The 27,827-nt window shown below is 50.6% G+C and overlaps 2 protein-coding genes and 1 pseudogene across 6 annotated transcripts; 2 read left to right on the top strand and 1 right to left on the bottom strand.

Annotated features, from left to right (window-relative positions):
- Window positions 1-1,469: 1,469 nt before the first annotated feature.
- Zyx (zyxin) lies at window positions 1,470-10,364 on the top strand. Of its 5 annotated transcripts, none has more exons than XM_041634698.1 (10): window positions 1,470-1,567; window positions 2,121-2,340; window positions 2,802-3,004; window positions 3,148-3,240; window positions 3,348-3,845; window positions 7,815-7,935; window positions 8,052-8,221; window positions 8,313-8,491; window positions 9,293-9,413; window positions 9,834-10,364. In XM_041634698.1, exons 2-10 carry the CDS (start codon window positions 2,133-2,135, stop codon window positions 9,933-9,935), a joined length of 1,695 nt encoding a protein of 564 aa, XP_041490632.1. In that variant the 5' UTR covers window positions 1,470-1,567; window positions 2,121-2,132; the 3' UTR covers window positions 9,936-10,364. The 5 variants fall into 5 exon arrangements, with proteins under 5 accessions (XP_041490632.1, XP_041490631.1, XP_041490630.1 ...); XM_041634697.1 differs by lacking the exon at window positions 1,470-1,567 and adding an exon at window positions 1,673-1,985 and having other exon boundaries at window positions 2,118-2,340; XM_041634696.1 differs by lacking the exon at window positions 1,470-1,567 and adding an exon at window positions 1,673-1,985.
- Window positions 10,365-10,541: 177 nt separating this feature from the next.
- On the bottom strand, window positions 10,542-27,270 carry Epha1 (EPH receptor A1). Its single transcript, XM_041634695.1, has 18 exons — window positions 27,142-27,270; window positions 26,170-26,237; window positions 21,740-22,021; window positions 17,623-18,025; window positions 17,260-17,415; window positions 16,601-16,945; window positions 16,351-16,478; window positions 16,071-16,221; window positions 15,723-15,819; window positions 15,462-15,520; window positions 14,600-14,725; window positions 13,710-13,895; window positions 13,514-13,575; window positions 13,205-13,411; window positions 12,941-13,090; window positions 12,491-12,684; window positions 10,895-11,050; window positions 10,542-10,804 (listed from the first exon to the last, which is right to left on the bottom strand). The coding sequence occupies exons 1-18, from the start codon at window positions 27,221-27,223 to the stop codon at window positions 10,726-10,728; spliced, it is 2,931 nt and encodes a 976-aa protein (XP_041490629.1). The 5' UTR covers window positions 27,224-27,270; the 3' UTR covers window positions 10,542-10,725.
- LOC121435730 lies at window positions 24,357-24,450 on the top strand (annotated as a pseudogene).
- Window positions 27,271-27,827: the final 557 nt, after the last annotated feature.

Here is a 27,827-nt window from a genome sequence, read left to right on the forward strand (position 1 = left end):
CAACATGCAGAGTAAATCTAGTATCCGATTTCTAGCAGATCGTCATAGGGACAGGCCTGGGACCAGCTTGTGCATGTCAGAGTGTCAGTATCTGCACACTTTGTGTCATCCATGGCCATGCATGGTATGCAAGATCTTGGTGATGGAAACATTAAGATGACAGAGAAAAGAGAGACTAGCGGGGCCTGGAAAGATGATGAATGCATAGTCACAGATATGATTAAAGACTTAAGGTTGAAGGAAGGAGAGAGCACTGAATGTACCAAGACACATTAGACCTGCCTGACAAACTGGAAGGGAGTCTGTGAGGGAAAGCTCCCTAGGTTAACTGGCTGGGAATTTCCTTTCTTGGCCAGCCTGGAACTTGCAATGGTAAGTAATACTGAGAACTATATAAAAAAATTCAGACATAGCATGTTATTTATTTCTTCACATAAAGCAACAGGCAAATGAGTTTTTTAAAAAAAAAACACCTCTTTTACAGATGTGGGCAATGGAACAGAATGAATGAGGAAACTTGTAACTTGTCCCTTGTCCGAGTAGGAAACTGGGCTCCCAGGCCTCACCCTGCACTCACTCTTTGCCAAGGAAGCTAATTAAGTCTGACTTGAATTAGCCCCTGGGGTCATCTCTTCAGGTAACACCCCCGTTTTTTTCACCCCAAATTCATGGTACTAGTTTGTATTCCCCTAAAGCATAGCCCAGAGTTTCTGGACAGTATGGTGCAGCAGATGGGGAACGCCAATAGTCGGGGATTACCCGGTAAAAGTAAAGGAAGCACCCAGGGATGAATACGGAACTAGAGGTCCGAACGCATGACTCTATAATTAGGACGTAGTGAATGTGAAGAAGTTCCCTCTGTAGGCAATCTTATAAAAAGAAGGAAGGGAAGGCAGGTAGGAAGGAAGGAGACTAAGAAAGTAAGCTGGGCAGGCACTGGCTCGGTCACATCTTTTTCACGTAGCCTGCGGCAGTATCAGGCTGAGGAATCCGGTTGGACCAGTGGGGGGCTCCACCGAGCTTCATCCCCGGGAGCAGCTGACACCCCACTGGGGAAGGTTTGCTGAAGGACCCACAAGGACTAGTCCCCGAGGCTACTAACATCCTTGGGTCTTCCTAGGACATCATTACCAGAGCAGCCTCACCCAGGTTGAGTCCTCCCACCTTCATTTCCTAGACTGAGCGCTGGACTCTTCCCCTGGGGCAACAGATATGCAGGCAGGGTCTATGGCTAAGAGAATTCCTAGAAGCCTTAAGAGGCTGCCTAGTTTTGGAAGTTAGCATCCCCCAAGAGCGCTTCGGCTCCTGCTCATTCACTAGTGGGTTACACAGGGCCCTGACGGGTGCCAGCAGGACGAACGCCCCCTCACCATCCCCGCCCACTTAGGAGCAGGGCCCCATCCCAGTCCTGCGAACCCCGACTGACCACAGGACACGTGGGACGAAGAGCTGGAGCTGATGGGGGTGGCGGGGGGTCAGTCAATGGCAGGCAGGCCCGGGGAGTGGGACTGAGCTGTTTCGGGACCTCTGGGATACTCGCCTGCCCGCTCAGCCAGGAGTGGGGACGGTGAGTCAGATCTCGAGCACCCGCGGGTCGGGCGGGGGGGTGGAGGGGGGTAGGTGGCAGGTCAGGAAATGACATCAGAGGCCTGCGCTGGGGAAGGGTGGTCTGTGCCCGGCGGGGGCGGTGGTGAGTGGGGAGGCCGCAGGCGGACCATAGCAGAGCCGGGAGCCCGGGGCAGGACCCGGGCCCCTTCCTGGGGGCGTTTCCTGCCCAGTCCGCCCTCCCCGGCCTCTCCCCGCCCCCTCTCCGGGCCGCTCCTTGTATGGTCTGGGCGCCTCTCTCTCCCCGCCCCCTCCCTCCCTTCCCTTGCGCGCGTCGTCCCTCCCCGCCTGGCTAGAGGCTGCTTGGGACCGGGACGCGGAGTCCGCGGACTCGGCGCCGAGCGGTCATCCGAGACGCGGCGCTCACGCTCCTGCCCGCGGTGAGGCGCGGGGAGCAGCTCCACCGCCCCAGGAAGGGGACTCTGGGAGGCGCGGGTGGGGTCACCGAGGGAGCTCGGACCAAGGGGTGTCAGCCCGGCACGGCGCTGCGTAACCTGACCACCCACCCCCAGCAGCCCGGCCTGGCCATGGCGGCCCCCCGCCCGCCTCCCGCGATCTCCGTCTCCGTCTCGGCCCCGGCGTTTTACGCCCCGCAGAAGAAGTTCGCCCCAGTCGTGGCACCGAAGCCCAAAGTGAATCCTTTCCGGCCTGGGGACAGCGAGCCTCCTGTGGCAGCCGGGGCCCAACGAGCACAGATGGGCCGGGTGGGCGAAATCCCCCCGCCGCCCCCAGAAGGTATGCGGCTGGGCTTGGGACTCCCGATCCCACTCTAGCGCCAGATCGGGGTCGGAGGTTTGGGGACTTTGGGGTTGTCTGGAAAGGTTGTTGCGAAGGGGGCTGGGCGCAGCCACCCTGTCCTGAGCAGATGTTCTTACCTCATCTTGGAACTCCTGGCTAGAAGCCAGAACCCTTGGGACTGTTCCAAGTCTCCCGCCTGGGGGTGGGAGGCGGGAATGTGGGCCAGGAATCTTCCCCTTTGGATCCGTTCTCTGAAGTGTAACGGGTGCTGCATGGTTCTTCAGCCCATCCCCGGCCTTTCTCGACCTGCTTCTCTCAGGGCGTCCTGAGCCCCTCGTTATGGTCCGCACACTCCCTGGGATGCAGAAAAGAGTTTTTGGATCTGGGGGTTAGAACTGTGCTGAGCAGAGGAGGAAAGAGGCCCGGTACTGATAGCCTTCTCTCTCCTTCCTATCTAGACTTTCCTTTGCCCCCTCCTCCCCCTATTGGGGAGAGCGACGACTCGGAGGGTGCCCTGGGAGGTGCATTCCCACCTCCGCCTCCCCCGATGATCGAGGAACCATTCTTCTCTGCTCCTCTGGAGGAGGACATCTTCCCCTCCCCGCCACCTCCACTGGTGGAGGAGGGAGGGCCTGAGGCCCCCACCCAGGTCCCATCGCAGGTAGGGAGGTCTTGGAGGACAGCTTTAGGTGAGGTGGGGTGGGGGACACCTTTGTGTAGCGGAGAGGAGCATTTACTCTCCCCCGATGGGTTTGGGATGACAAGGGAAGACTGGAATGGGTGCTCTGACCCCTGACCCTCCAGCCCAGGGAGAAAGTGAGCAGTATTGACCTGGAGATCGACTCTCTGTCCTCACTGCTGGATGACATGGCCAAGAACGACCCCTTCAAAGCCCGGGTAAGGGGCAGGATAGTAGAAAAGGCTGCCCCCCCCCGAAGGAGAGGAGGGGATATAAAGAGGGGGTGACCGCCCTCTCTAAGTGCATTCCCCTCTGTTTCCCTTTGCAGGTGTCACCTGGATATGTACCACCACCAGTTGCCACCCCATTCGTTCCCAAGCCTAGTACCAAGCCTGTTCCTGGGGGCACAGCACCCTTGCCTCCTTGGAAGACCCCTTCTAGCTCCCAGCCTCCACCCCAGCCGCAGGCCAAGCCTCAGGTCCAGTTTCAAGTCCAGACTCAGGCCAAGCCCCAGGTCCAGCCCCAGCCTGTGTCCTCCACTAATGCACAACCCCGAGGTCCCCTTTCTCAGGCTCCAACTCCAGCACCTAAGTTTGTTCCAGTGGCTCCCAAATTTACACCCGTGGCATCCAAGTTCAGCCCTGGTGCCCCAAGTGCACCTGGGCCACAGCTCAATCAAAAGTCAGTGCCCCTGGAAGCTCCCTCTTCGGTGGGCACAGGATCCCCCCAGCCCCCAAACTTCACCTACGCTCAGCAGAAAGAGAAGCCCTTAGTTCAAGAGAAGCAGCACCCAGTGCCTCCACCAGCTCAAAACCAAAACCAGGTGAGGAAACCGCAGGCTGAGGCCAGGGACTGGAGTGGGACACAGAATAAAGGGGGGGTGGGGTAAGAGTGGCGAAGAGGATTAGGGGTACCAGAGTGGGTGTGGCAGTGGGAGAAGTGTGGGGTTATCTGGTGGGGCAGAGAAGGTTCTTCTGGAGGACGCCTAGTACTAGCTGGGGCCTAGGTCAGTAGGCAGAGCAGCAGGGGCTTAAATTAAGCAGAGACAGCATTCACTTGTACCTTCTGCCCCAGAATGTTAAGGGGAACATGAGATTTCTAGCCCAACCTTAGTTTTTCCCATTTTTGGGCCTTGACTTCATCCCAGTGCTGACTTTTCCGAGCCCTTTCGTCGCCCGAGGGCACATCTAGAGATTAAAAGTGTAGTCAGCACCAGTACACACCTGTGGGCCGGTGTCAGCTGACTGCCAGGTACTGTGTTCTGTACTCAGGAAGCTGGGACCGGGGCAGGAGCGATCTCTCAAACAGGTTCAGCTTTCCAAAGTCATGGGTCTGGAGTAGAATTTCTATCCTGTTTCTCACAAGCTGTCAAGTTGGGTGAACTTTGAGTCCCCTTCTTTTTTTACTCTGTCTGAAATAACCAGCGACCCCAAACAGTGGTGGTGAAGAGCGAGCTTATCTTCTCAGTCTAGCACATAAATGCTCGAAATGGAAATAGACAGCACAGTTGTCTGTTAGTTCAAGGGAAGAGATCTTCTGAGTTGAAGGGACCTGGTGGTCATCTGACCGATTACTGTAAATGCCTGTGTGTCTTCAGACAGCGTAGGAAGAAGTGTTGCTGAGTTCCTATAGCTCAGAATCTCAGAGTTACAGGGATTTGAAACTAGGAACCAACATGGGGACTGGCAAGTTAGGAACAGCTTTGTGAGGTTGGTCTGCCTTCAAGTATTTAAGAACTTGAGAAATCAGAAAGGATCAGGCATAGCACTTAGGTAGGAATAGCTTGTGCAAAATTCAAGAGTATGAACATGGGGAGGGGCGAGGAGGGATCGGGAGGGCTGGAGAACAGATAGCAGAAGGAGGTTCCTATGGGAAAAACTTGGAGGTGTACTTGAGATTGGTAAAGAAATCTCCGACAGGGAGCTTGCGCATGCTAGAGCATCACTGTTGAGTGTGTGGTTTGGCCAGGAGGACTGCTGGAAGCACTGCTTTTTGGAAGTTTTCTATAGTAATTCCAGCCGAGATGCATAAGAGAGGTAGGGAGGTCTGTGACCCAGGCGAGTTCACTCCTGGGCCACAGCAGCGTTAGTTGCAGTGAGAAATAAGAACCAGGGATGAGAGCTGTTCTAAAGGAGGAAGGAGACCACTGATTAGCAACAGGGGTAGGAGGCTCAGAGCCTGGGGAACGTCGGGAATGATGGTGTTACAGACAAAATAGAGAAGTGCCGAAGGGGAAATGGTTTGGACGGGAAAAGGAGGGGTCCAGCTGTCAGCACATTGAGCAACAGGCTTCAGGCGCACTTGCCTTCAGCTGCAACTGTCATTCAGCTACTGTGGGGCTGTGATGTGGGGGCAGGCCTCAAGCCAGAGGTGTGCGCATAGCCATACATACCAGGAGGAGCTCCACAGCAGGAAGTGAAAGGGTCAGGCAAAGAGAGTGGAGTCCCAGGATGGGGTCCTTAGAGGTTCATGAGGTGACCTTGGGGTTCTTTGTGGGTTGAGGGAATAGGACTCAGATAAGCAGAGACTTGACTTTTAGGACTTCGTAGATGGCCTTGGGACTGTTTGTGCCCTGTGGCAGTGCCAACGTTGAGTGAGCTGTTGGTGCAAACCTGGAAGTTGGTAATGTAGCTTGTTCTGAAAGTTTGGCAGTGAAGCTGGGTATGGTGGCCTGTAAGTCACAGCATATGGGAAGTTGAGGCAGGAGGATTGTTAAATGAGTTCATGTCAGACTATGGTCTCTCTCTGTGTCTCTCTCGTGTGTTGTGTGTGTGTGTGTGTGTGTTAGGAGCTTCAAGTTAGGGGAGAAGAGTCGAGGTATGCAGGTATGCAAGAGGCAGGAGCCAGCAGGGAAGAATCCCCGAGAGCTGCGGTTGACCTTCGAGGCACTGGAAGGAGCAAGGACAGGGTGACACACAGTGTTTGGTTGGAAAGAAAGAAGGATGAGGGAACTTAAACTGGCTAGCTGCCAGGCATTTAAGGGGTGAGGTCATCGGTGAGTGTGATGAAGGGGGCCGAGCTGTTGGGGGCTCAGAGGGATGGAAAAGGTTTGGAACAGCTGCTGTGGGGAAGGCAACTGGGAATCTGGCAGAGCCAAATACCAGCAGAAAAGCTGGGGCCAGAGAGTTGGAGGGCGTGGCAGGTGCTGCAGTGTTTTGGGAGCTCTGCAGTGTTTGGCGTCTCCACCTACTTTCTGCAGTGTGGAGGCAGAAACAGGAAACAGGCAGTGCTGTGACCCAGGGTTAGAGATTGGGCCAGATAGCCTCGTGTGGTATAAGAGGCTTTTGTAGAAAGGGCTAGTATGAGAAGCCAGTCTAGGGACTTGATTGGCAAGGCACAAGGTCAGGTTGAAGTCTGTGACACCCAGTCCCTTCTGCTAGGCTGTTAGTAGTGTGGGTGATGAAAGGAGAGGTGGGACTAGTTGGAAGGGATCTTGAGAGCAAAGTGCTGATAAATCCTAGGTCCCAGCTACGCTGAGGTGGAAGATACTGAAGAAGAGACTTTTGAGGCCACAGGAGTTGATCAGTGACATTGCTGCTGGCGGGCAGAGGAGGCAGCAGCTGATAGCATCCTGCAGGAAGGACACAGGCACCCACAGGGAGGAGTGCGGTTGAATAGTTTATCCTTCCCAAGATGGCAACAGCCATTTATAGTAGCATTTACTAGAGAGCTAGGAGAAGCCAATTCCATTTTCCTGTCCTCAGAGGGCAGGGAAGGACGCCTTGAAAGAGGACGAAGATGAAGCCTCCATTCAGGGACCCACTGTGAGTTAAGAATAGGTGACTAAAGGAGTCAGTCTTAAGGATAGTGGCCGAGGCCAGGGGGCATGGGACAGCATGGTAGGTGGAGCTTTGAGTACAGTTCTGGTGGAGGAGGACATGGTGAGGGGCTCCAGGGGCTGGAAGGGTGAAGGAATCAGCAGGTGATAGGGTCACAGTGTGCTGCTTGGACTTAGTCCTGCAATAGACTACACCCATGCAGAGTTCTTGAAGGAGTGTCTCAGGGACACGGTGCTGCAGGTCAGAAAGCCCCTGCTCAAGGTCGCAGGTTTCTGAAGCACCTTGTCCCTGTGCAGGGACATCCTTCCCCTCCCCAGTTTTTAACCCTCAAGATCCACTTCATAGGAGGAATGGGCTGGCCTGGGCGCTGGCCTTTGCATCTGTCCTGAAGACTTGCTGGGCAAGGACTGGGACCGGGTAGACTACAAAACCCTCACTTAGCCTCTCATTGGGACGGAACCTAGGGTGTCTGAAGAGCTGAGGGTGGGCTCTCCAATAGCTTTTGAGGGCTTAAGCTATGCTTCCAGCCTCGTGGCCTCCTCATGCTGATTGTCTGCTCAGCAGCAGGCTGGATGGGTAGGTGTGTATGTGTGTGTGTGTGTGCACGCATAGTATGGCGCTTGTCTGGGGTGTGGGAGATGCTGTCTGTGCATGCTCTGTGAAGTTGGTGTGTGTCCTGGTATGTCTGGTGCTTTGGTGCCTTGAGCAACTGTAAGCGAGGTTCCCATTGCTTAGTTGTTCTGGTCTGTCTGGATGCCTGGGGTTGCAAGGGTTTGTGCTACATGGCTGAAGATGTCCCTGGTGTAGGAGATATAGGCGAAGGTCAGCCCTGCCCCTATATTTATATGTGTGGTGCTAGGGGTCAGGGCACATATATAAACATAGGGGCAGCAGAGAGGAGCTTGCTGAGTCCTGGCATCGAGGGAAGGGGGTTGAAGCTTAGGTCTCAATCTAAAAGCGGTCGGCTGGCTGAGAGGAGTTAGAGAATATGAAAAAAGCCCTGGGGTTTTTAGGTGCGCTCTCCTGGAGGCCCAGGACCCTTGACCCTCAAGGAGGTGCAGGAGTTAGAGCAGCTGACCCAGCAGCTGATGCAGGACATGGAGCACCCTCAGAGGCAGAGTGTGGCAGCAAATGGTGAGTCTGCCACCCACTCTTGGGGCACACCGTCCCTGCTGCTATGTGTTGACTGGGCAAGAGCTCTTGGGATCTTCTGTCCTTTTTGCCGAGGTGAAATTTTTTGATCTTCCCAGAGTCCTGTGGCCGATGCAGTCAGCCACTGCCCCGCGCCCAGCCTGCAGTTCGCGCGCTGGGACAGCTCTTCCACATCACCTGCTTCACTTGCCATCAGTGCCAGCAGCAGCTGCAGGGAGGGCAGTTCTACAGTCTGGAAGGGGCGCCCTATTGCGAGGGCTGCTATACCGTAAGTCTGGGCTGGGGCTTCTGGCTGGGGTTGGGGCTGGATGAGCCTTGGGGACTCTGGTTCCCTCACAACCTACTCTGTTCTTTCCCAGGAGACCCTGGAGAAGTGCAACACCTGTGGGCAGCCTATCACGGACCGCATGCTGAGGGCCACTGGCAAAGCCTACCACCCACAGTGCTTCACCTGTGTGGTCTGTGCCTGTCCCCTGGAGGGTACCTCCTTCATTGTGGGCGAGAACAACCAGCCCCACTGTGTCCCTGACTATCACAAGTGAGGACCTATCATTTCTTTTTCTTTCTTTCTTTCTTTCTTTCTTTTTTTTTTTTTTTCTGTTGATCCATGTTTTGTTTGGTAACCAGGCTGCCACCTGGCTTCAGGTCAGCGACAGACCATAGATCTTGCTTGCTGGCCACAGTTGTGGCCATAGGCTTCTTCTACGTGAACTTTGGCTCCCTTGGGCTTCTGGGGTGTTGTTCAGCAGTTGGTCCTAGAATAGCTATGTTCACATTTAGGCTGGGTTCTCAAAGTTCCTTCGGAGCTTAGATGCTTGGAGTACTGACTTCTCCCTCAATCACAGTTCTGGGCTGGAAGGCAGAGTATCAACATGTAGTACAGGAGGGGAAAATTGAAGTCTGTCCCCACCGTGGACAGTGTGCCTGGGAGATACACGTGCAGGATTTTGTGTGGGTAACTAAGGTTCCTGGCCCCTCTGCTTTCTCTAGCGCCAGGCTGGAGGTATGCACATGTAGTGGGAGGTGTCTTCTGTCCTCCTTTGGGGTTCCTGCCAAGCTGTATTATGGGTGGGGCATGGGTGTGGAATCAAACACCTGTGACAGAGGTGTGGGAGATAAGAGACTGTAAGTGGAGAGGCAGGAAATTCTCTCGATAAGGGCCTGCTGTGTGCGCCCCTTGGTCCTTTGGGCTTTCTTATGAACTTGCTCCACCTGGATATGTGAATCCAACCCTGTGGCCACGCAACCTATGCCCCCTTACCCTGTGCCCTCCTGGGGGCTGAAAGCCCGAGGTGCCTGGATCCACTGAACCCTCTGGGCCTGCTTTCTGACCCTGTAGGCAGTACGCCCCAAGGTGCTCTGTCTGCTCTGAGCCCATCATGCCTGAGCCTGGCCGCGATGAGACCGTGCGCGTAGTCGCTCTGGACAAGAACTTTCACATGAAGTGTTACAAATGTGAGGTCAGTTGTCCCTCCTGTCTTGCAGAGGTCACTTTGAGCCTTGGAAAAACTAAGGGATTTTCCGACTGGAGGGAGGGAAGAGTGGTGGGTTTGCCTGTTGATGTGCACTGTGTATGTGTGGGCTGGGCTGGAGTAGTGAGAAGCAGTCAGAATGGAGTTGAGATAGGATGGGATAGTCTCCAAACCTGTAGTGGGATGGCAGGGGGTAGGTTCCGGGAACTGCCTAGTCCCACCTTTCCGGCAGGAAAGGCCTGGTAAGGAGCAGAGAAGGTAGCATGGTCAGGAAGGTAAGCAAGCTCAGAACGTCAGTCCCAAACCTATGGAACACTTGGACTTCCTACTTCAGATGGAGGTGGAGTATAATAGGGTGCAGAAGGAATCTTCCTGGCCAGGTTCCCGCTTACCCTTCCTCCTTTTCAGGACTGTGGGAAGCCCCTGTCCATTGAGGCAGATGACAACGGCTGTTTCCCTCTGGATGGCCATGTCCTTTGTCGGAAGTGCCACACTGCTAGAGCATCCTGAGTGAGGATGGGCCTCCTTCCAGACCACAGGTCCATTCCCCACTGTGGGCCACCCACACCGAGACCAATCCTTGCCTCTGCCCTCCCTGCATTCCAAACCCCTCCCCAGTATCTCAAGCGCCCTGACCCAGGGCTTCAGCATGACCTAGAGGTGCTGAGGCCCCAGCCCTCTCTTGCAGGATTGCCCAGTCCTCCTGAGGTCCCCAAACCAAGGGTCGGTCACCTTTAGTGCCGCTGCTTTCACCGCTGCACCCAGGCCCTTGGCTGGCCTAAGCAGCCTATGCAATGTGCTTGCTGAGGGTGGGAGAAGCCCTAAAACTCCAGGAGCCTGGCTCCAGCAGCCTGGACACCCACCTTGCCCTGTGCTGCTAGGTTGTGGCCACAGCGAAAATTATAAAACCTCATTTTCCAGAATTGCTAGTACTTGCTTCTTTGATAACACTTCAACTCCTGGGGTTGAAATAGAGGGACTTGGGTTGGGGGTTGCGGGGAGAGATCACGGGTAGGGATGAAAACTCAACTCTTGTTTATTTACAAAAATAGATAATGCATATATAAGTATATATATTAAACCCTTGCCCAGCACCCACCCACCCACAATCCCCTTCACTTGTACCTCCCACCTCCTTTTTATAAACAAAGGCTCCTTCCTCCAAAGGCAAGAGTCCTGATTGACTGGGCAGGAGCAGCACCAATAACCTACATCTTGTAGGTTGAGGAAAGGCTCAGGGAGTGGCCCTGTCTTTGCTCATGGAGGGGGTAGAGGGAGGAAGCATCTTTTCGGTGGCCACTCAGTCCTTAAATCCTTGAATACTGCAGAGAATGCGTTTCTGGTGGCCCGGCAGTGTGATGCCCATCTGCGTCAGGTCCCTATGGAAGAAGGAAGGGAGGCCTTGAGTCTAGAGGCTCAGACCACAGTCACCTTCCCATGCCCAGGCTGCCTGGCCCCAGACTCCTTACTCAGCTGTCAGCTCCAACACACACTCCATGGTGTCCAGTCCAGCCGAGCGGAAGTGCAGGATGTAGCGCTTCATGCGAATGGACTCGAGCCACTCAGAGACACTTCGGTAAGGGATCCCATCAGAGCCACTCAGGCTGGGCAGGCGGAGGGTCACCCTGTGGGATTCAAAGTTATGTTTGTCCCCCTGGAGTACAGGAGCTGGTTGGCCTGGGCCATCACACTGCAGCAAGCACCGAATGTGACGCTTGCATATAGCTCATCTAGGCTCTGCACATAAACTGGCTACTGTCTGAGCCTACTTCCTGACCTGTTTCCTGGTATGCTCTGCTCACAGCAGCGGGCAGGCGGCTGACTGACTTGTTCCATGGATAGATCTAGCGAATGTGGATGCTATGGGCATCCCTAGGGAAGAGAATTCCCAGTCCTTTAGACATGAATGCATCCTGACTGAGATAAATCAAAAAAACAGAAGAAGGGGCCTGCAGCAAGATGCTTTCTTGCCTTTTCCTAAGATGGCCACCTAGGAGAAGCCCTCACTTGCCACAGTCACCCCCCGACTGTTATTATTACGCTGTGATAGCCACAATACAATGAGTGTTCCTGTAGGAAAGCCAGCCAGAGCCAAAAACCATTAGCAAAGTAAATCTGCTGGGGGAAAAAATATCCAGCATTCCAGAAAGATTAGCACACACGGTCTCCAGCGTCCGAGGGAGCTGTGCTCCAAAAGATAGTCTCAAAAGCTGGAACATGGAAAACAATCTCTCCCAGAAACAAGGTTATATATGGTGGGTTTGATACAGAGGCCAGTACACCAGGCTGTCTTACCCGATAAAGCCTTGCCTGGCTCCCTGACTCGACCCCCTCCTTCCACTTCATTCTCTACATTCTGGCCATGTTTTTGATAAAATACAATTTTGGGAAACTTGTCAACATTTCTTGTTCTCATAAAGTCCTACCTTCTCAGCAGGGCTGGTCCTCTGTACTGATCTCGGCTGCTTCCCCACTCCCAGGGCTGCTGGCTCTGAACTGGATGCTGCCATCATTCTGTACTGTCTGTGATCTGTGTCATTCCTCAGCTGACCATGTAGTCAGAGACGGACTCAGACTGCCTCCTGTCCCTACCCCATTCTAGCTGCCTAAGCTCTCAGGAGCAGGTGCCAGGCTTCAGCAAAGAGCTTGCACCAGTAGGTCCTCCAAGATTTGTCAGATCTGTAAGTTTTTCCTCCACATTCAAGAATATATATATGGGGAAAAGAAAGTATCCCACGTCTCAAATGGCCACAGGAACACCAGAGGTGGGGTCCCAGTCACAATGGAACACAGTGGGAGTGACAAAGAATAGCGACTCCATAGATTCAAGGGGAAATAGAATGAGGTTGGTAATCTAGAGCTAACTCTTTTTAAATCATGCCGTTGAAAACTCATGATAGACGGGATCCTACCTCTGTGAGCCTGGGCTTTCCCAACGGGCGTGGACTGGGTGCTGTCTCATATGCCAGATTCTGTCCAGAGCTCCCCAGGGCCCAGCACTCAGTGGATAGGATCGAACACCCATTTTTTCCCCCATGATTTATGCTCCAAACTCCCATACTTACCTGGGGTCAAAGTTGGCAATGGTCCTTAGGGAATGGGGGTCAGTAAGCAACTGTTCCAGATGTGCCTGCAGCTGGAGGAAGTGGGGCCGACGGGCCCGGTCATAAGCCCAGCAGTTCTTCATGAGTTCATATAGAGGGGCAGGGCAGTCAACAGGAGGGGGCAACCGGTACCCTTCTTCGATGCTTTTCATCACCTGTATGTAGCAGAAGACAGGGAGAGATACCGAGGCAAGAAGCTACATCCACTAGGAAATCACACAAAAATTATTGAGCTCTAATCTGACCAGGGTAGATGTAGTAATGAGTAAAGAAGTAACAGAGAAAGGGCCACAAGAAATAGCACCCAAAATTGGAGTTGGAAAGAAAGAATTACAGGAAAAGACCATGTTAGAGAATTTAGAAGAGTGAGGAGGTGTGTCAGGGATGACATGGGGAACAGTCCAGGCTTACCTCTTGATTGTTCATCTCCCCATAAGGCTTGTCACCAAAGCTCAGCACTTCCCACATTACAATCCCAAAGCTCCACACATCACTGGCTGTGGTAAAGATCCGATGGGCAATAGCTTCTGGGGCTGTCCAACGGATGGGGATCTTTCCTCCCTAAGGAGATATGGCACGGATGAGTACAAAGCTATGCGGAAAGGGGATCGGGCCTCGTGCTTGTGCACGGACCATCAGATTGGTTGTACATGTGAGTGTGGATGGGGCTCTAACCTGGGTTTCGTAGGTGCCATCAAAGTCATCCAGGAGGCGGGTTAAGCCAAAATCGGACACCTTGCAGCATAGGTTCTGATTTACCAAGATATTTCTGGCAGCCAGGTCTCTATGAACATAATTGTGGCCACTGAGGTAGTTCATGCCGGATGCTATGCCCAGCAGCATAGCCACTAGCTGGCCAGGAGCTAGCTGATCCTCCCGTTCCTGTAGTAGGGTGAATGTATACGTCAGAGGATGAACAGTTTCCCACAAGGCATGGGGCTCCGTGGGGTGACCTCTCCTGAGTGTATACTATGCCTGTCTCACCTTTAGAAAGGCATCCAGGGCTCCATTTTCCATAAACTCTGTGACGATCATGATGGGCTTTCCTGAGACACAGCACATGCATCACACACCCCCAGGCCCAGTTTTCCTTCCTTTGACATCCACTCCCCTCCATTGCTCCCACCCCTCTCCCCCTTCCCACACATTCTACTCTAGTTCCTGGGGATGACCTGCATACTTTTTGTGACGACACCTTCTAGGCGTAGAATGTGTGGGTGGTTGAACTGGCCCATGATAGTTGCTTCTCGAAGGAAATTCCACCACTGGCCATCTGGGGATGTATCTTTCAAGGTCTTAATAGCCACAGTCTTGCAGTCTTGGCTGGGGAATCTCAGGGCTCCCCGATACACTTCCCCAAACTCTCCTAGGTGGGATGAAAATAAGGTCGTGGCCTGATGATACCTCTAGTCCCTGTCTCTTCTCACTGGCCATCTGAGGAAGGACAGAACTTAGGTTGCCCCTCTGGAGAACCTAACCTACCCACCACTGTCTGCCATGGCTAGCACGCTCGGCTTATGTTAAGTAAGCCCTCACTAAATGCAGAGGGATGAGCCGTGTTTATGAAGGACAAGCTGGTCCAGGGCTAGGGCCCAGGTCACAGGAGGCCTGCCTGTTTCCTGTGAATGAGCTCCCTGGGCACAGTGCTGGCTCAGCCGCCTCACTGACAAGAACACTGCCAAGCCTTGTTTTCTGTTGAGATCTATTTCCCCTGGTGACCCAGGGGATTGGGGCAGCCCGAGGACACTGGGCTCCTGATGGGATGGAATGCTCACTTAGGGAGGCTCTGACTCTCTCCTACTTTGGGAACCATCTGAGAACAACCTGCACTTGGCATGGTGACACCGCTAGGGGCAGAGATGATGTGTTTAATGTTCTTTATCAGAAACCCCATAACCACAGAGCAAAGTGCGTAGGAGGCAGAAGCTGCTCCGGGGCATAGCAGTTCAAGGAGGATACAGGATCCAGCAGACAAGGACTCATCTGGGACCTCAGGCTTGAAAAAAGAACCTGATGGCAGCCATGTGCTACCACACAGAGGGGACCAGCTGGGATCACAGCAGGACTTACCTTCCCCTATGACAGTGTCCACAATCAGCCAGGTTGGGTCCAGTTCCTGGGCAAAGTCTAAGGCTCCCTGTGCAGGGTCCTCATAGGCCTGGAGGTCCACATAGGGTTTTAACCACAGCTTGTCCTCTAGGGAGGACAAGAGGGCTCAGCCACTGCAGCATATACTTCAGGAATCAGAGCATGGGGGCTAGGAAGAAGGGCAGACAGCTAAGCCCGTTCTCGATACTTCTCTGCTCTCTGAGGTGAGCCTGGCTTTAGCTCAAGTAGACAAAACCTCTGTTTCAGTGAAGCCTCCATATTCCAGCCTTTTTCTGGTCTATGCTCTATGCTTCTGTATGACTGTTCAGGGCCTACAGTGGTGGCCGGAACTCAGACTCTGGCGTAAATTCTGTCCGGAGTTACCCAATCTTCCTATGACTTGTGTCCCAGCTTCTGACCCCATGCTGTCCGAGTCACTTACACCTCATTCACTCCCAGATGGAGCCTCCCTTCAATGCCAACTACTCAGATAGACAGCAGGCCTCTCCCTCTTGCCTGCCACCTAATGAGGTGATAAGCAAGAAGCCCACATGTCTCAGTGGACTTTAACCCCTTCCTGCCTGGCCTCTGCTCATAGACCTGGCCACCACAGAGCCCAAGGTGGCTGTGCACTGGTACCAAGAGCTAGTAGATAATTGCATTGGAGCTGCTGACAGCTATCACAGCAAAGTTAATTAACCAAATTAATAAGGTGGCAAAATATAAGAGCCCTAGGGAGAATATACCCCTCCCACATCTCCAGAGTTGACCTGGGCATCTCTCTCTCTCTCTCTCTCTCTCCCCCTCTCTCTCTCACACACACACAGACAAACTTTTGCCTCACCTCGATCAACATTGGTGGCACGTTCACGCTGCCTCTGCTGTCTCTGCCGCTGGCCCCTCCTGTGGAGGTAGGACAAATTTTTCAGAGACCCAGGAAAATCTCAGTGGTCTCTGACTAAATTTGTCACAGACATGAGAGCTGGGCATGGGGAACATCTGAGCTGTGGTTTTAGGAACAGGAGGATCATGTGGGGGTACAGGCAGGGCTTCTAACAAGGCAGAGGGACCCCAGAAAAGTGGGTGGGGAGGACAGAGCCAGCACCTTGAACGGAAGACATAGATCCCAATCAGCAGAGCTATTCCAAGCAGCACCCCAAAGATGATGGCCACGATCTCTCCTCCAGTCAGGCTCCTGGAAACTGGGCATATGAATCAGAAGTCTGGGGGCTCATAGTCCTTTGGGGTGATAGAGGTTAAAAAGTAGGGTCCCGAGTGTATACCCGCAGTCAGTTGTCAAGTAGGCATTGGGTCTGTCTCTCTTTACAGAGATTATTGAGTGGACACATGTGTGCATATATACAGAGAAGAGCAAGAGCCATTAAACAATACAAGCCGATGTCCCTCCATGAGATGATAAATGTTTGGGTGTGACAAGAGATAGATAACCTACCTGGTGGACTTGTCCGAAACTCATGGTCAGGAGAGAAAGGGCCAGGGCCCAGTGGGGTCATTGTTCGCACCCTCACAATGTATGTGGTATCTGGCTGTAATTTTGTCAACAAGACCCTGGGTTCCAGAACCATCTGGTGCCATTCTTCGTCCTGTGGGTGGGACTCGCATTAATGAGGCTGTGTTGAGGCAGCCTTGGTAAGATAGGCAGGTGTGAAAGGACCTGGACACGGGGGCGTGCCACAGTAAGGTCCAAGACCTTTGCAGACGTTTATCCTGACCTGGTTCAGCACATGCAGCTCATAGCTCAGATTCCCTCCAGGAGTTCGGGGTCGGGACCCTGCCCAAGCCAGCTCCAACTGCCTTGGTTCTTTCTTCACCAGCCTCAGGGACAGGCCAGAGAGTGACTCTAGACACCCAGAATGACAGGGTTGAGTTTGGAAGGAAAGTAGAAATAATTGAAGTTATGTCTCCGCTGCCTCTGGCCCATCACTCATCCCTGTGGTCTGGGGCTGGCTCCAGGCTCCTCACCTGCATGCCCCATGTTGATGCTGAGGGAGGCGCTGCTGGGGCTGGAACTGTCCAGTCCTGACACTCTATTTTGGGATTTGATGGTAAATGTGTAGTTGGCATAAGGCTCAAGGCCTTCAACTTGCACAGTAGATTCGGTGAGTCCCGAAGCCCCTGGGGTGAAGCGCACGCCTTTGCCACAGGGTTGGCAGGGACCCCCATCCTGTGCAATGCCTCGACACTGCAAGCAATCCACACTGTATCTGATATCATGGCGTCCCCCTGTATCTCTGGGGGGCTCCCAGCACAGAGAGAGCTGAGTCCCTGATGCAGAGAAGCTCAGATTTTGGGGAGCCGATGGAGGACCTGTGGGAGAAAAAGAACCATTAAATAGACATCCATTTTGCTCTCACCTTAGCTGCTGACCCCTGCTTCTGTCTATCATCCCAATCACTGCTGTTCTCCAAAGCCCTCATGACAGATTTAACTTCTACCAAAGAGGAAGTAGTGTAACCACATCTCTGCATTCGAGAGAGAAAGAGAGAACAGAGAGCAGGGAGCAGCTATAATCAGCACTGATTCCGTGGGTTTCCACTACTTGGTAAGCTCTGAGAAGTCTTGGCCCCAAAGAGGGCCCAGTAACTGTGGCCACATTGCCAGGCCCTGGCTGCAAGACTTACGTGTGCATGCTACTTGGGGGCCCTCCCCAGGGGCTCGGTAATGTCCATTCTCACAGGTACAGATGGTAGCCCCCTCAGACACTGCTGTACTATGTTGGGGGCACTTGAGACAATGGAGTGTTTCCATGTCCCTTCGGTAGGAGCCAACAGGGCAGGCTAGAGAGAGAAGCAGAACCATGTTTTTTGTTGTTTTGTTTTTTATACGACAAACCAACCCTACGCACCCTTTACCCCACTCCCTGAAACTGGAACACCCAAGCGGACATGTCATTCAGGTTAACATCGTGGAAATGAAGCCCTTTTTTGGCACATGGAAGTCCCACCCTGGTGGTCTCTGGGGCTTCCTGCCACCCCATGTCTTACCAGTGCATCCCACGCCACCACTGCTTTCCTCATAGCCAGGCTCGCAGTGGCACTGGCCCACAGGCACCAGCCACTCGCCGTCAGGGCTGCAGTGCATCCGTGGTGTACCCGAGGAGCCCGGGCTAATCTCTGCATGGGAGAGGCAGGTTCCAGCCACTTCTACCAACCCTCCAGGTCCAGGGAGAGTGCCAGGGAAGTGGGCCAAGCCGTGCACAGTCTCTGCACAGCGCTGGTAGAACACTCTTACAGACACCAGGGCCACACAGGAACCTGGGTTGTGGAAAGCTAGGTAGAGGCCACGGTGGGTTAGGCGCCCCAAGGAGCAGCGCTCAACATTCAGCTTCACAGCGCCAGATGCCAGGTCTCTGATGGTGAAGCTCTGGTCTGCAGCCACTGTCGTCACCTAGGGGGAAGAGGAATGATGGCAATCCTGTGTTTCATCCCTTCATAACAAACAATGTGCGGTTTCATATTGGTTGACTACCTCTAATGCACAAATCCACCTAAAGTACTTTCAAGCCTGCCAGTGCCTACAGTGTGCTACAAATGGAAATGTCTATATATGATCTCAAATGATAGAACACAACAATAATGCACTCATACTATAGTTTGTATAAAAGTACTTCAAGATACACATATAAGGCATATATAAAACGTAAATGAAATTTATGATTAGAATTGGTGATGTGGGATTGCCCTCTGTATGCTGTGATTACAATTGGTTAGTTAATAAAGAAAACTGGCTTGGCCCGATAGGGTAGAGCTAGGCGGGGAAAACTAAACTGAATGCTGGGAGAAAGGAGGTGGAGTCAAGAAGTCATGGAGCCCCTGCCAGAGACAGACATGCTGAACCTTTGCAGGTAAGACACTACCATGTGGCGCTACACAGATTAATAGAAATGGGTTAAATTAATATGTAAAAGCTAGCCAATAAGAAGCTAGAGCTAATGGGCCAAACAATGATTTAATTGATAAAGTTTCTATGTGATTATTTTAGGAGTCTGGATGGCTAAGAAATGAACAAGTAGCTTCTTACAACAAATTGGGGCTCCAGCATGGTTGACTAAATCTATGTAAAACCTGAAAAAGCTTAAAAAGGAATCCTAGTCACAAAAGAACAGAGTTATGCATGGTTTGGTAGTGGCATTTTCTTGGGTGTTCTCTATTTGCTAGAAGCAAGCGAGAGGCATGGCTTTTTTAAGAGAGGTTTTCCTGGTTCAATGGTAACAGATAAAGTCACACTGTTTTGAAATGCCAGCTTTCTGGGCCGTGTTGCCAGTGCAACCTCTGGCTCTTTCAGGAGGCCAACATTTAAATGGGCTCTGTGAGTAGAGTGCTACAACTTGCTTAATGGCAAATTAGACCCACTGTGTGCCTAAAATGGGGCAATGTACATGGCTCTCGGAGGCAGCGAACATGTGTCTGCCATGTTGGACTGGGTGGAGCAAGCAAGCAGTGCCATATTTCCCCTAGCAATGCCACCACTTAAGTTCATTAAAAAGGATACATAATAAAGACAAATCCAGATTTAAAAAAAGACTTCTAAATGGGTCACAGTGTTGGATAAATGTACATACTTGGGAGAGAGAATAAGTACAGAGAGTTGGAAAAGAAGTAAATCATTTAAGATTTTAAAAAGTAAAGAAAAATAAGCCATATAAAAAATGGAAAATTCATAGAGAGTTTAGATTATGTATACTATTGTGTGTTCTTTGAATTTTTTGACTGAGAAGGACCTAAGTACAGAGAGACATTTCAATGTATGGACTGCTAAGCTAAACCAACCTATGTATTTTAATGGTATCTTGATTCTGAAATTTGGGTCTAAGGATATGTTGATTTGGAAAAGATGTTTCCACAGAGAATGAGAACCTGTGGAATCCTTCCAGACTGATGTGGTTTTATGGACCAAGACCCCTTGAAAAGTCACCATGAACACCCTTCAGTAAATTACTTTGCCCAATAAACAGCAGGAAGCAGTTTGTAGAGAATTATGCCATATTCCCAAATATTGTTTATAAATGTTTCTTTACATTTAAAGGTGGATATGCTATAGAGACTTGCATTGGTATGGATCTTGGTTTATTGATACAAAGTTAAGGTCAATTTTGTTATACTGTGTATATATATTTCTGCTCTGGATTAAGGTATTGTATTTGTGCAGCTCATTTAAAAATGTAATGTATAATTAAGAAATATAGGTAAATAGATAATCATCTATAATAGTCAAGCTTGTAGTCATGTTTGTTAAATTTTCTAGATGTACAGATATTATTTCAGATGGATAGACATTCTTCAAACCTTTCAAAGACTACAGAATATGGCATTTAAAATGTTTAAGAACTTAGGACCTTTCATGACTGTGAGACACATCTGCTGCTGGCAGCACCAATCTACTTCAAGAGGATGATGGGCACTGAAGAGGGTCTTTATGGAGTTGGTTAACTATTTGGGTAAGAAACTGCTCTTGCCTGGACTACTTAATGATATGCTATGTGAACTGGACATGTAGGACCCACAGAGAAATGACTGCTGAACTTGCCTAGTGGTGAGACAGTCCTCTGGGGTTCTTGCTGCATGAAAGAATAGAAAGAGTCCCCTAGGCATTCTGCAAGACTCAGAAGAAAGAGACTGACAAACAGTCAATATAGGTGGAACTGTCTTTGAAATTTCTTGCTTCATGGAAAAGTCTGCTGGATAGTATGGGCCTGTAGGCTGAAGATGAATGCCCCAATGGTGCAGAAGAACTTTGGGTGACTGTCCAAGCAGTGAGATGTCCCTGTCAATTCTAGAGTTTTGGAAGTTGCTTATAATGCATTTCCTGTTTACTTAGGTAATATTATACCCTTTGGGAGTCTTTGATGGAGTTGAAGAATAGGTAGAAAGTATATATAAATATTGTAACTGTAATTCTTGCCTGATAACTCTTTTATGTAATTTTATTATGTTAAAGTTAAAACCTTTCTTTTTATTTAAACAGAAAAGGGTTTCCCCTCTGTATGCTGCGAATACGATTGATTGGTTAATTAATAAAGAAAACTGGCTCGGCCTGATAGGGTAGTGTAGAGCTAGGTGGGCAAAACTAAACTGAATGCTGGGAGAAAGGAAGTGGAGTCAAGGAGAAGTCATGGAGCCGCCGCCAGAGATAGGCATGCCAAAACTTTGCCAGTCAGCCACTGCCCCATGGCTTCTTACAACAAATTGGGTCTCATCCCTAATGTCTATATAAATATTCCAAAGTCTGAAACCTGAAACACTTCAGACCCTAAGCATTGTGGATAAGCAATACCCAATTCACATAACCATGATGGAAGTGCTTGATGTGCCAGGGCACAGGGTAACCATTTTGTAGACATGCTGTTTAGCTCATGCAATAATTCTGTGAGACAAGATGTCTTACCATCTTACTTAACAGAAGAAGAAATTAAGCCTATGACAAATTAGTCCTTCTACAATGACACGGAGGAGCTAGGATTGGATCCCATGACACAACGGACCTAGGATTGGATCCCAGGCAGTGGAATGCTACAGACCATAAAATTTTCCACTGCTGGGAGGTGTTCCTGAGCTTGGTGCCAACGAGGTGATCAGTTACAGAGTGTGTCATAACTAATTTATTACCAATAACAAACTTTACAACCTTCGCTCTTTGGAAAGAAATGAGAGCACATCCTACATAAGCTCAGAAGGTTTTGCTTTCTAGCATTCTTCCACATTATGAAAGAATGTCATGGTACTAGTGATTGGCAGCCAGAAACTGTCCTGTGTAGTTCCAGCCTACTCTTGGGGGCATGTTACATAAGAACATGATGGGCACTGAGGTAACATGTCTGAAAACCCCCACACCATACTTCCCCACTCAACCATAGCATCATGCTACTTCAGTGGATGCAAGTAACAAGGCTATTATATGATGAGGTAACCAATGTTCAGAGAGGCTAAATGATGCCCTTCAGCCAGTGGTACTCAGTTCAGCCTTTCTGGTATGCTGTCCTGCATTCTTTCCCTTATTCTACATCCGCATGCACCCTGTTTCTCCTTGGCTGAGCTGGATCATGGTGAGGATCTCAGTAAGGATCTACACAAGGGATAGGAAGACATGAAGGAACGGCAGTACCTTTTGGAACAAAGGCCGTCGGAGCTGAATGCCCACATCCTGGTCGCTCTCCATGTAGAGAAGGTTGAAGGTCTCCTTGCATCCCATAGGCCCAGCTCCCCCTGGGAAACTCTTACAGTCCCGCACAGTGAATTGCAGCTCTACATGGACACGTGAAGCTTCCTCGCCTCGGTAGATCCAATTGGAGCGAAGCCAGTGGTTAGTGTCCCCACTTTCCTCTACAGGACAGTCCTGGTACATGTACAGGGGTGTCCCATTCAGCATCTGTTGCACCTCACTCCACTGCAAGAAAAGGATCAGATTCAGTGACCAGAGCTCATGAAGAGGGGGTTAGAGTCAGAGCTCCCAGGTCAAGGTGACCTGTCCTGCCTTACTGGAAATCTCAGCCCCAGGAGAGTACCTAAAATGTTTCGGGGCAGATAAGGTAACAAACCCTTTTACATCCTAGCCAGATCTGGTTGGTCCCTTAATTTCATGTGCTTTAAATAAAAAAGTATAGCAGGAATTTTGACTTATTTAATCAGCAGAATTGTCAGGTACCACCAAAGGCAAAGCTAAAGCTCATTCAAAATCCACCTGCTAGTTAGTTCAGAGCCTTATTTTTCAAATAGTTAAAGGCCCCTCTGCCATTGGAGGACAGGGACAAGCATGGAATGGTCTACAAAATTCCTCCTAGTTGGAGTCGTCACCAACATCGCAACAGCGAGCCGGACTCCCAGGCACCGTCTAGTCTGTCCCTTGTCTTTTTTTTAACATTGAATTTTTAAATTTAGTGATCATAATGGCTGGCACCACTCTAGCTCCCCACAGGCCACGGATACAGTCCCAGTATGGAGTAGCCTGCCCAGTATCTGAGGGACTTCCTTAGATATTAGGAGACAGAGTTGTAATATGAAACCAGGCACTTCAGGTTCAGAATTTATGCTCTTCTTAATCTTCATATTTCTGCTTATGTTAGTAGGTTAGGAATAGACTAACAAAGATGAGGTCTCCCCAGTCCTTCCACTTTTATTCTGAGAGGTAGCCATTCTGAATGGCTTGAGACCAAGCTTTCTAGACCAATTTCAGAACCTCCTGAGAAACTGTCTAAAGGGTTCTGTGTTTTTATGCAAGGGTTATTCTGTAACTTCCTTTACTCTAACAAATGATGCCGTGGAATTACGCCTACAGAATACATACAAATCTGTCTATTGTTGCAATATATAAACAGCACCCCTCGTATGGGTACACCATAACTGTTCAATCATCCACCTATTGTTGGGTCATTATTTAGTTTCTAAGATTTTTATTTGTTTGTGTTAGGGAAGCAGACTGATGATTGTAAGATTTCTATAGAACTGCTGAATCCACAGATAGATCACGATTTTTATAAGCTGCTACACTGGCCTCCAAAGGCTGTATCAGTTTTACATTTCCACAAACAGGGCAAGAGAGTTCATTTTCTAGAAAGCTCGTCAGAATGGATACTGATGTTCTTTTCATCTTTTGCCAATCCTATGGTCAAAGCAACTTAGCCTTTCCAGTCACATTTTTCTTTGAAGGGGGAGGTTGCACGTTTCTCCTTTGTTCATTGGCTATTAGTATTTTTTATTAAACTCGGCTATTATTCACTTGGGTGAGCTTTTTAAAAATGCATTATAGATACTAATTATTTGTTGGTATGTGTGTTTCTAATATTCTCAGCCATATCACATTTCTGCTAGTGGCACCATTTATGTGAAAACACATTTTCCATTTTTACATGATAACATCATGAGTTTTGGGCTGTGTGTTATGCCTGAGATCATACATTTCTTTTTATCTTTTGGCTTGAAATTTTGGTAGTTTTTTTTTTTCACATTAAACTTCGATTTCACCAGAATTTATTTTTGTATCTGCTCAGAGGACATGGAGATGTGTTTTCCCTTTCATTCTGTCATAAAAATTACAGATATTTAGTTGTCAGTACTGTACAAATCAATACTTTTGGGGACTGGTGCACATCCCAAAATATACTTATTTGGCCATTGACATGATTACTGGGGGGAAAAAACTATAAATACAGGATTAGCTCATATAAGCCGCCCTTGTAAAAGACATTTACATCTTTGGAGGGGATTTACATTGTAAGCAACCGGTACCAGGAAGAAGGCTGCTTACAGAGACTTTTAAATGGACACAGCAGGGCTCCTTTGTTCATTTCACACTTGGGCCTGTCACTGCCTCCACACCCCCACTCCTTCCCAAAACTCAGGACGACACACAAGATTTAACCCTCTGAACTTTCCTGGAACTTCATCCTGTGTGAATGAAGGTAATTAAAACAGTGTTTCTCCAGTTCATTCATCATCGGTTGTCACTTCCACAGGCTCACTTAGAGGGAGGGTAGGACGTATTTCTGTCCCCAGCAATACTTTCCACATTGACTTGGAATGTCATGGTCATCCACAAGGAAATATCGGACGGACATGTGGATTTGTGTTTGGACTTTCTGTTCGGTCCTTGGCATCACTCCAGGCCTTAATTCCTGTTGATGCTCTGATTATATGCTGGTGGGACAGATATCGTACTTCATCAGTAACATTCTTTCTCTTAAATATTTCCTCGGCCAGATATAGTTAAGAAAGAAGCATATAGTGCTCACTTTGGCAGGGCATACACTAAAATCGGAACGATACAGAGAAGGTTAGCATGGCGCCTGCGCAAGCAAGAAGGAAGCATACACAGTTCACGAATCATCGCACTGATATTTTGGATGGCACCCTATAATCTGATGGAGAAGAGACTGGGGCCCTAGGAAAGTTCATCCTGAGGTTTTATTCCACTCCAGTGAGTGGGTTCTCATGACATAAAACAAAAAGTTTCACTAATTAAGAATTGGTAGGGTGGGGATATTTTGAAGCACACAATTTTGCATTATGTCAGAGTTCAAAGATCAAGAGGAGTGTCCAAAGGCTATAAAACTGGGGTGAAAGGGTACCTGGAGCCTGTACTGTGGAGCGCTGCTGAGGAGCCCAAGGAAAAAACATAGGGCACAGGCAGGTAGATGGGTGGTCATAGTAATGTGTGGCAGATCTGTAGCCAGACTGCAAAGGCTGCAGCTAGAGCCTAGGGAAACAGACGTTCCCAGCTGCAAATGCCTCTTCCAGTTCCAGCAGGGACAGATAGGGGACAACTATCATCTAAGAACAACACTGAGGATCTTTCATTTGACACACAGTAGCTGCAGCAGATTGTAACTCGGGTGTATTCTGGGAGTCCAGTTCTATGAATGTAATTGGTTTTAGAAAGAGGGGAGTAAACAAGAGCAGGATGGGAGCAGAACTTCTCCCACTGGGCCATGGAAGGGGCCCTGCTTCCACTGGGGCTCAATTAGGGAAGAGTTATTTGGGTGGGGCTGGTGGAGCATAAGGAAGGGCCAGTGGGAGCCAGCAGATGGTCCTGCTGCCTTCCTTGTGGGTGATTAGCTGGTTTATGAGACGAGGCACCTATTAGAGTTGGCCTAATCCAGGATTTTCCAAATGGCCCCTCCTGCAGGATACATTATGGTTTAGTCTATTAACTCTAATTATAGGCCACTCTGTGGAAGAGCTCAGAGGGGAGCCTCGAACCTCCAGTCCAAGAGAGAAAGAAAGCGATATCCCTAATCCCAGAAACAGCAGCACATGCCTTAGGTGCTGGATTAAGGGGAGGAAATCCAGAGCCTACATCCAGGACCAGTAAGTCAGCCTCCAACCCGACAGGTATTGCCATGTGGCTCCAAGACCAGCTCTACTGGGTTGCAGCAAGGGTGTCTCTGGACTTCAGGCCTGAATACATTCTTTATAATGACACACTAAAAATCCACCTCTGCTCACTTAGGGACACCTAAGGGACTTGGAGCTGAAGGTGTTTTTGGAGCCTGCTTGGGAGGGATGGAGAACAAGTCAAGTGTTCAGAGGCCTTGGAGGAGGGCAGCTTTTAAGTTTGAGGGCGCCAAAGGACCTTTGAAGACTTTGGTGAAAGTTTTGGCTCGCTTCTTCAGGAAAAAAAAAGAAAAAATCCATACATCATTTAAACTTTTATGGAGCTCCCTAATGTTCCGAAACCCATCCACATAACTCCAGTGCAACGAACAGGAGCTGAGACAGGGGATGATTTCCAGGTGTCTCTGCCCTCATCCAGCGGACAGCCTTCCTTAACATAAGCATGCTCTCACTAGGGGCTGTGAGCTCACCTCCGCCCCCCTCCCCCACATGTTAGGAGGGTGAGGCCGTGGAGTTAGTCCCAGGGGAGTGAAGTTTGACACCCCCTACAAGTGCCATTCAGGAGCCTCTGACTCAGCTTCCCCTCCCCCACCGGAGGAGACACTTCCAGTTTTTCCTGCTCTTTTCTGTTCCTCCACCCACCTCTCCACCCCATTTCCCACTGGCCTTCAGACTTGAACTTTCCCAGGTCCTTCAGACACTTACCCCATCCTCCGGGGGATCCAGAAGCCAGCCCAACTCTCCTTGTGCCTTGCTTGTGTCCATCAGGGTGACTGAATGGGGAGAAAACGAGAGTGTCACCAAAGAGGGAGGAGGTGCCCTACTACCTACATTGGGTATTCCGGGCCTTCCCAGCCCGAGGCTGCCACATCTTCTAATAGTGTAAGACCCGGAGGCAGAGGGAGCAAAGGGGTCCAGGAATGAGGAGTGAAACACTCCAGGGGATTATAGCGGATTTCTCAGGGTGTGATGGGGGCAAGGAAGAGTGGGGCAAGGGTTGGGGGCTGGTGATTGAACCAGAGTCAGGACAGCGAGCGTTGGAAGAGCTACAGCAGACACTGCACCAGAGGGGTCCGGGAGGGATGCCATGGGCGGACGTCGCCTTTGTAGTCCTGAGCGGGACCCTGGTGGAGTTTTCTTCTGCTGTCAATGGTAGCTGCTCTGGTGGGCGAGGGTATAGGAGATGGGGCTCTAGGCTCAGCTTCGATTTTGGGAACTGAGAGGGGCACAGTCAGAGAGGGTTTGCAAAACTTTAAGTTTAAGGTTGGACCCCTACACCTGGGAGCCCCCGAAGTCCTAATCCTTCCACAGCGTCGGCCTATCTAAGATCTGGTTAGGCTGGCAAAAGGAGGCTTTCCACCTCGGACTTGTGAACGCTGCAAACTCAGCAGTGGGCACTTGGAGGGTCCCATGATGCTGCAGTAGGAATGCAGCTTCCTGGCTGTGGTCAGGAATTCCCTCTCCACCCACGAAACAGTGCTGGCCAGCAGAGGGTAGGGGTGACTGATCCCACGGGCAGGAGTCTGGGGTTAAAGATCAGGGATTGGCCGAGCCAATCGATCTCCCCGCTACTGGGGCGAAGCCAGGGGAGAAAGAGTGGGGCGCGGAGAGGAGGGCCTCCTCAGGAATGCCGGCTCTTGCAGCCGGGAAAGGGAGAGGGAAAGGGGGGTTCTGTACCTTCTTCGGCGCGCGCCCCCGGGGGCAGCGGGGCGCAGAGCAGCAGCAGCAGCGCGAGCCCCAGGGGCCAGCGCCGCTCCATGGCGCCGGCCGGGACCTGGGACCTCGGCCCCGACGGCTGGGCCAGGTCGCGAGGCGCTGGGCAAGCCAGGCGGGCCAAGCGGGGGTGGGGGCGGGGCCATCACGGGGGCGGGGCCTCGACCTCACCTGGTTCACCTTCTTAAAGGGACAGTAGCGCAGGAAGGAAACTTGTTAGACAGGTAATAAACTTTAAGACCTGGAGGCGTCTTGGTCGGAATGAGACTGAGGGCGCCGCCTAGTGGGAGTTGCTAGGAACTGACTAGACATTCTTAAGTCTAAATATCCTAAACCCACCCAAGTCTTGATTCATCCTTTTAATTCGGCTTGACTTGAAAGAGATCTCTGTATTTATTTATTTTTCCTTCTGGCAGATTCTAGACTTGTCGTGGGAAAGCTAGGAGAAGGAAACACTCCTTCATTCTTTTCGGCTTAGATGACGACCATGCAAATTGGTACAATACTTAGCAAAGCAAAGTCTTGGAGGAGTCTTCAGAGGGAAGCTGGCGTGACCAGGATGTTAGGTGGCAGAGATTGAGAAAGGCTTGCAGGCAGGGCGCCTCAAGGTGTGCTCAGGGAGTGGCGCATGGACCAGTTTGACTGCTGGG

This window comes from Microtus oregoni, unplaced genomic scaffold (assembly GCF_018167655.1).
Source record: "Microtus oregoni isolate MIOR12 unplaced genomic scaffold, Mior012 000046F_ref0000063, whole genome shotgun sequence".
Classification (NCBI taxonomy): domain Eukaryota; kingdom Metazoa; phylum Chordata; class Mammalia; order Rodentia; family Cricetidae; genus Microtus; species Microtus oregoni.

What these genes read in the sequence shown, in the direction of transcription:
- Zyx (XM_041634698.1), top strand. Translation starts at nt 2,133, where the DNA reads ATGGCGGCCCCCCGCCCGCCTCCCGCGATCTCCGTCTCCGTCTCGGCC. An exon ending in CCACCCAGGTCCCATCGCAG is followed by an intron (nt 3,005 to 3,147) that starts GTAGGGAGGTCT and finishes CTGACCCTCCAG; the next exon opens with CCCAGGGAGAAAGTGAGCAG. An exon ending in ATTGCGAGGGCTGCTATACC is followed by an intron (nt 8,222 to 8,312) that starts GTAAGTCTGGGC and finishes GTTCTTTCCCAG; the next exon opens with GAGACCCTGGAGAAGTGCAA.
- Epha1 (XM_041634695.1), bottom strand. Translation starts at nt 27,223, where the DNA reads ATGGAGCGGCGCTGGCCCCTGGGGCTCGCGCTGCTGCTGCTGCTCTGC. An exon ending in TGGATCCCCCGGAGGATGGG is followed by an intron (nt 22,022 to 26,169) that starts GTAAGTGTCTGA and finishes CTTTTCTTGCAG; the next exon opens with TGGAGTGAGGTGCAACAGAT. An exon ending in ATGGCACCTACGAAACCCAG is followed by an intron (nt 13,091 to 13,204) that starts GTTAGAGCCCCA and finishes ATATCTCCTTAG; the next exon opens with GGAGGAAAGATCCCCATCCG.